General features: G+C 42.2%; 1 protein-coding gene across 1 annotated transcript; it reads left to right on the forward strand.

The window, feature by feature from the left end:
- Positions 1 to 1,858: 1,858 nt before the first annotated feature.
- On the forward strand, positions 1,859 to 6,113 carry pim1 (Pim-1 proto-oncogene, serine/threonine kinase). Its single transcript, XM_018675362.2, has 6 exons — positions 1,859 to 2,311; positions 2,590 to 2,696; positions 2,808 to 2,858; positions 3,049 to 3,415; positions 3,979 to 4,155; positions 4,260 to 6,113. The coding sequence occupies exons 1-6, from the start codon at positions 2,233 to 2,235 to the stop codon at positions 4,472 to 4,474; spliced, it is 996 nt and encodes a 331-aa protein (XP_018530878.1). The 5' UTR covers positions 1,859 to 2,232; the 3' UTR covers positions 4,475 to 6,113.
- Positions 6,114 to 6,985: the final 872 nt, after the last annotated feature.

Consider the following 6,985-nt stretch of genomic DNA (forward strand, 5'->3'; position numbering starts at 1 on the left):
GCTTACACTACCATTATTTTAGTGTGGCCACTGTAGCTCAGCAATAACAAAAAATAAAGAACCTGGATGCTTCACATATTCAGCTGTTGCACAATATTTCTACGCACAAATTAAATAAAGTGCACTTGGTTACTGTGCAATGATCTGTTCCATTATTCCGACTAACATCTCCATGATTGTGATGATTGATGGTTAATACTCCCAGTAATGTAGTTCTGGATCTGTTTTGCATATTGTCTTCAAGTCAGAGGTATTAAAGGAATTTGCCCTGGGCTGAACACTCCTGTGCTCTCACTTTCGTTCCAGCTAGCCAGTTAACCTGACTTTTTACAAGTGTTTTATGACTAAGATGGTGCATGTGCATTTCTGTGTGCAAATCTGCTTATGACCCCATGTCCCCATGCAAGATAGTTGTATTTTAATAAAGGCTTGATTATCACCATTTTCCTGTATTACAAACTGCACATTTCTGTTTATTACAGAGACTTTTAATGCTGATTGCTGCACTTAATTTTTTTTACCCTTATGTGCCTTTTTTATTATATTATATTATATTTTTATCTTTTCTTTTTCTAGTTTTGTCACTCTTGGCTCTTGCTGCTGTAACATGTAAATTTTCCACAAGTGGGATAAATAAAGTCTGTTTTATCTTATCTTATAGGCTATGTGCATGTAAAGAACATAGGCGAAGCTCAAAACTGGACAGTGGACAAACTTAATCTTTATTATTTAAAATAGTCCAGCTGCCAAAAGCCCTTTAAAATAAACAGACTAAGTATTCATCAAAATCATTTCTTCCTTATTAATTGCTTCTTCCTATATTTTGACAGAGACATCACATATCTGTGAAAAACAATATATCAACATTACTTACAATCTATGAGATTTTAAAAGAAAACAAAACATAACTTAAACAGTGGAGGGAGAGAAAGAGCATGCTATTCAGACAATAACATGCGCGGGAAAAGGAGGGTGGGGAGAGGAGGAGTAAAGAGAGAGAGAGAGAGAGGAGAGGGGTGGAGGGGTAAGTGGAAGTCTTTTTATCTCTAGTTTCCCACATCCTGTGAACGGCTGCAAACGCGGCCACCCAATTTGAAAGAATGAGTGGAATGCGCCTATTCTCCCCAGCGCTTTGATGCGCAGTCAGTTGAGAGGCATTGTCAGGCAACTCAAATAAAGAGCATAGTTCTGGACTTCACTTCAGCCAGTAAACCTCTGTGTTTAATGTGAAAATAATTAGGTAAATGGCAGGGGGTTAGAATAGCTGGGATACAGCTGATGAACTACTCTCAGGTTGTGTAGGCAAAATGTCTTTATTAGGCCATGCAAAGGCTTTAGTGCAACCAACAGCAACAGTCTGTTTCTGTCCTCAAATACAGACACAACATGTGGAGAAGAGAAGAGAACACCACCACAGCAACAGAGACTTTAATATCAAATATGAAGAGAATATAAATAATGAATAGAAATAGACTATACATCCAGTTTGGGTAACTTGATGCACTCCTCATTTTTACTGAAACCTATTAATAATGGTCTATTCATGTCTTCTATTCCCCGAGTCAGTTTCCCGCGAAGGGAGGAGACAGAGGGAGCACTTGGCTTTGAATTTGCATTTCCCTCCAACCTGAATTCATAATTGTTACTTTAGTCTCCCCCCTTTTGGCGCGTTCTGATTCCCGCCACGTCTGTGTCTGGGCCGGGCGGTTATGAGGTTGGCCTTATTTTCATTCGGTGATTGACGTGCATTTGGAATGCGTATCTGCACTCCTATTGGCGCAGTGAGAGGAAAGGGGCGGTGGAGTGGGGGACGTCAGAGCGTTCTGTAACGCCCTCTTACTACTGCCTTATAACATCCTCCCCCCGCTCTCGGTTTCCTAGAGCCGGTGTCTGACGGAGGCATTGGTCCGAACACCACTTGATCGTTTATGTCGTGAATTTTAGTGTTTACAAAACATTGCGTGGAACAGCCGAGGATTCGCGTCAGTTTTTAGGGTGAACTCAGTTATCCATTAGTCACGACGACGTTTTTGGCTATATTCGTCTGGATCGCAAACGCTTTTTCTTCTGTGCGGATGAGAGGATCCCGACCGCTTTTTTGTGCCTGCAACGTGGACTTAAACCTCTACACGGGAGACGGGGGAGTCGAACTGTCGGAATAAAATTGCTGAAATAAACCAAAAGAAAAACGAAGACACACGTCGTTGGCCTGTGGTGGATATCCTCTGAGGAATGCTGCTGTCCAAGCTCAATTCTCTGGCCCACATCTCCACAGATATGCCGGCGAAAATCCAGCTTCAAGTTCATCAAGGTTAGACGCCCTTTTTCCACTGTGTTGTCATAGAGGACGGGGCTGCAGTAGCAATGGCTGGCAGCCCGCCTCTCATGGCTCAGTCCACACATGCTACAACTTGCTAATTTTCAAGGACGGCAGTTCATTCAGACCAATTATTAACATTAATAATAGCCATATCATTACGTTTGGATATCGTGAAATGGCCGTTACTGTGCTGTCGGTACCAGCGTTTCCAGAGGGAATAACTTAGTTTGTTCCCTGGTATTTACCGGCTGTGTTTATGTGTTTTGCAGCAAAGGAGAAGGAGCCTTTCGAGAAGCTTTATCAGGTCGGCGCGGTGCTGGGCAGCGGCGGGTTCGGCACCGTCTATTCCGGTACGAGGATAGCCGACGGAGCTCCGGTTAGTATGCCTCATGTGTTTTTATAAGAAGACACATTGCAATTTAAACCAACTGCTTTACATGTTTGGTTGTACATATCGTTTGACGCGGTCTCCTCTTTGCTTTGCCAGGTTGCTGTCAAACATGTAGCCAAGGACAGAATCTCCGAGTGGGGAGAGCTGGTAAGACACTGTTTATACAACCATTTTGCAATTCTAATTAATGTAAATATTGGCGTAATTAACATTCTGTATACCAGAAAGATATATAGCCTTCATAAAGGGACCTAAAGTGAAACGTCGAAATTGTATTTGATTTAAATTCAGCATGTTTACATGTAAGAAACTCTAATATTTATCATTATCTCTTCAGCCTAATGGCTCCCGTGTTCCCATGGAGATTGTGTTATTGAAGAAAGTCGGGACGGGCTTCCGTGGCGTTATCAAAATGCTGGACTGGTTCGAGCGACCGGACAGCTTCATCATCGTGATGGAGAGACCCGAAAACGTCAAAGATCTGTTTGACTTCATCACGGAAAAAGGTGCCTTACCGGAGGAGCTGGCGCGGAGCTTTTTCCGCCAAGTGCTTGAGGCTGTGCGGCACTGCCACAACTGTGGCGTGGTGCACCGGGACATCAAGGACGAGAACATTCTCATCGACCTCCGCACCGGAGAGATGAAGCTCATCGACTTCGGATCCGGAGCCTTACTGAAGGACACCATTTACACAGACTTCGATGGTGAGTCATCAATGCTGAAAACACGCTGTCGTCTAGAAATAGTTTCAGTTTTACTTATTAGATTCAGTATTGTGGTTTTGGGTTTTTTTTAACACCATGGCCTTTTGGGTAGGCCAGTGAACCTCTTAAGTCTTGCGATGTTAGCCCCCCAGACCATCGCAGACATTCCCACCTTGTGTCATCTCTGATATTCCCCGAACAGCAGCATATTAATGCAGGCTGAGCAGTATTGCCTCAGCTTTGGCGCCCCCCATTGGAAGGAAAGCTGTATTTTTACAACTCAAAGTTTGTAAACAAAGTCACATGTTCGCTCCCCCCCTCCCACACACTTCCCTCTCTATCTCACACACACACATACACACCCTGCCTGTCACGCTCCCTGGCACCTGAGTCTAGATAATAGCTCTAGATACAGGCTCACCTGATAAGTCTACACTCCATGTTAATCATTTAACACCCTCTGCAGTGCTTTCATTTTCAATTTGACTGTATAATACAACACTGCTGTTTGTGCAGCATTATCAAACAAGTGTTTTAAAGTTATTTCTCTTTTTATTTGACAGGCACCAGAGTGTACAGCCCACCAGAATGGATCAAGTATCATCGCTATCATGGTCGCTCTGCCACAGTTTGGTCCCTCGGTGTCTTGTTGTATGATATGGTGTGTGGGGACATCCCATTTGAACACGATGAGGAGATCATAAGAGGGCAGATCCTCTTCCGGAGGAGAATTTCCACAGGTAAATTCACATTGCAATACCTGTTATAGCTTTTTGGTCTCAGGTGTGCAAGAGAACATATTCAGTTTATTGCACTTGACTTAATGGTTGTTGTTCTCCTCCAGAATGCCAGCAGCTGATTAAGTGGTGTCTGTCTCTGCGGCCAGCGGACCGTCCATCCTTTGAGGACATCATCAACCACTCATGGATGCAGAGCACACCCTCCTCTGTAGTTCCATCCACAGTGCAGACAGAGAAGACAACCACAGAGATCAGGCTACACAGCATCAGCCATGAGCCCACAGCCTTCACACCCACCCCTGTGGCAGTGGCTCGGTGATGGAGGCAAATAGTTAACTCGAACTGGGCCGAACTGGACTGCACTGACACAAGAGACTATTATAAAAGACTTATGTAACAGACTTGAAGCAGTTGGGAGGGTGCAACGCACAGGCCGAGTGTCCTAACACAGGCGAGAGCAAGGTTTTAAGGACTACACAGAGAAGACTACACACAGAGAAGACTGAGCTCATGACAAAACCATCAACCCTTCGTTTGAACCCAGCGAGCCAGACCCTCTCCACCCTTACCACCCCAACTACTTGATTTTCCTAGTTGTTGACCAGCATCAATGTCAGAATATCATCCTCGCTGGACTCTGATCTAGGCATTGGGTGTTTATCAGTCTGTAAGAGGGCATGCTCTGTATCCACACACACACACCGTGCCGAGCAAATAAGAGTGCATTTGCTCACTGTTCTACTGAATGGCAAGCAGACAGTCTTAGTTATGTAACTTCTCGCCGCATTGTACTCTGTTCTCTCCTATTTCTTGCTGTCACAGCAGAGTGGGAAGATTGGCGAAGAGTGTGATTTTCAAAAAAGTGCCTTGTGTGCAATTGTTGGGGGACCCTGAAAATACTTGAATTTGTGAAAGCAAAAAGGCTCTTCTTCTCAACAGCCTTTTTGCTCCTTACTCTGTACAAGGCTTTATATCTTTTATTGCTGTTTTATTCCTCTCATGGGCCTAGATCAGTAAAGCCTATGCCATTTACAACCACTACTATCACTACTTCTACTACTCCAATGTCATTAGCAACAAGACAACCTCATAGCTCCGGGCAGCAACCTGTGCAAACAAGTCAAAAAAAAAACAAAAAACACTGGACTTACCTCACCCTCTTTACTACAGCATCCACCTCTACTCTACAACCTCCACTTCCTCCTCTTCTCGTGTTGTACTGTATACAAACACAAGGCTTAGGCAACCGTTCATTCACATCCACCTGAATGCAAACCACAATGCAAACTTAAACCATACCGAAATACAACATCCTCTGCTCTTCACTTCAATTATTATTATTTTTTTTTAACTTTTACACAGTGCCTCACACAGGTCTTAAAATTCAGTGGGGCAAGAATTGTAAATAATAATATTTATTATTGCTGTGACTTCTTTCTCTCACACGATGAGCTTTTTGTCGCAGAATTTATTTATTTATTTATGAGAGAATTTTGGCTGTACGTATATATTTCATTCCACAGTCACTGAAGGGCCCACAGATTATTTAAAAGACAAAGACAAGATGACTTTTTTGACCATATTTATGGCTTGAAATTTTAAAAGAGCAGATGTGTGTGTATGTTTGTGTATGTAATGTAAATAACATGTAATTAGTCCTGAAAGCACTTCCATCTTTATGTAAACATCTACTGATGGTAACTGGTTTTGTTACGCTGTTGTCTGCTGTGGGAGCGAGTGAATTCTGAATGTCGGATGGTTGTGTGAGAGTGTGTACAAATGTGTGTGTGTGTGTGTGTGTGTATGAGAGAGAGAGAGATGTGAGAATGAGAAAACTCTACTGGTTGCATGATTGCAGCTTGGATTGTTGTGTTTTTTTCATCCATTCAAATTAGAATTGTAAATTATGTTAGAAATTATTTTTATACAATTCAATAAATATTTTTTTAACTATGAAACTTGACTCCTTTGTATCACTTAAGGTAATGAACCTAGTCATGTTAAAATATACTGTGACACACTATAGACGATGAAACTATACCTTTATTTATTTAAAAAAATAAAAGTGGTACAAGTTTTAACACATTCAGAAAACTTACTAGGTCAAAAGGTTATACAAGTTCTCAGCAGGTTTCCTGTTTGATGCTTAAGTAGAAAGGCAGCGGATACGGAAAACAGATGAAGAGATAAGGGAAGACAGGTTGGTAGAAGGCAGATGGCAGCAAAAGGCGAAGGCTGTTTATACGATGTTACAGAGGATACAACAAGCTTGAAAACTACAAAGTGAGATAGGCAAGCTAGGCAAACACAGCATTTTGTAAAGGTGGTGTGATGTTACTGAATTAAAGCCACGTCAGGTTACCTGATACAGATTCTGTGAGTCACATGAACCTGTCTCAGTATGCACACATGCAGGAACAGAAGGACAGAGCACAGACCTGAAGTTAGATTTCATTTTTGTTAAACCACTGTTAAGGGGTTAAATGGAGAGTTGTCAAGTGTCCATAGCAAATGGCTGTAATTACATGCCACAAAGATTGAATAATAATGCACACAACCCACTTTAGTTGATAGTGTACTTTTGTTGGGTGCAAACTTCAAATTTCAAATTTATTATTAATCAAATTACATATAACCAGTTAGTGAACCTGGGGCTGCTGCACATCTTTGGCCCTAGACTCAAACTGTCCTCTTTGCTGTATTGGTGAGCAATATAATGTAGTTAAAATTAGGTGTGTCATGACCAGCTACAACATCACAATCATGCTTATGTGTTAACACCCAGAGTATTTTTGAGTAACACCATTGCTCCTCAAAGCATCTGTCAAAA

Source organism: Lates calcarifer, linkage group LG6 (assembly GCF_001640805.2).
Source record: "Lates calcarifer isolate ASB-BC8 linkage group LG6, TLL_Latcal_v3, whole genome shotgun sequence".
Taxonomy (NCBI): Eukaryota; Metazoa; Chordata; class Actinopteri; family Centropomidae; genus Lates; species Lates calcarifer.

Excerpts from the sequence above, each read along its gene's own strand:
- pim1 (XM_018675362.2), top strand. The coding sequence starts at position 2,233 with ATGCTGCTGTCCAAGCTCAATTCTCTGGCCCACATCTCCACAGATATG. Across the intron at positions 2,312-2,589 it reads CCAGCTTCAAGTTCATCAAG|CAAAGGAGAAGGAGCCTTTC; the intron begins GTTAGACGCCCT and ends TGTGTTTTGCAG. Across the intron at positions 3,416-3,978 it reads CATTTACACAGACTTCGATG|GCACCAGAGTGTACAGCCCA; the intron begins GTGAGTCATCAA and ends TTTATTTGACAG.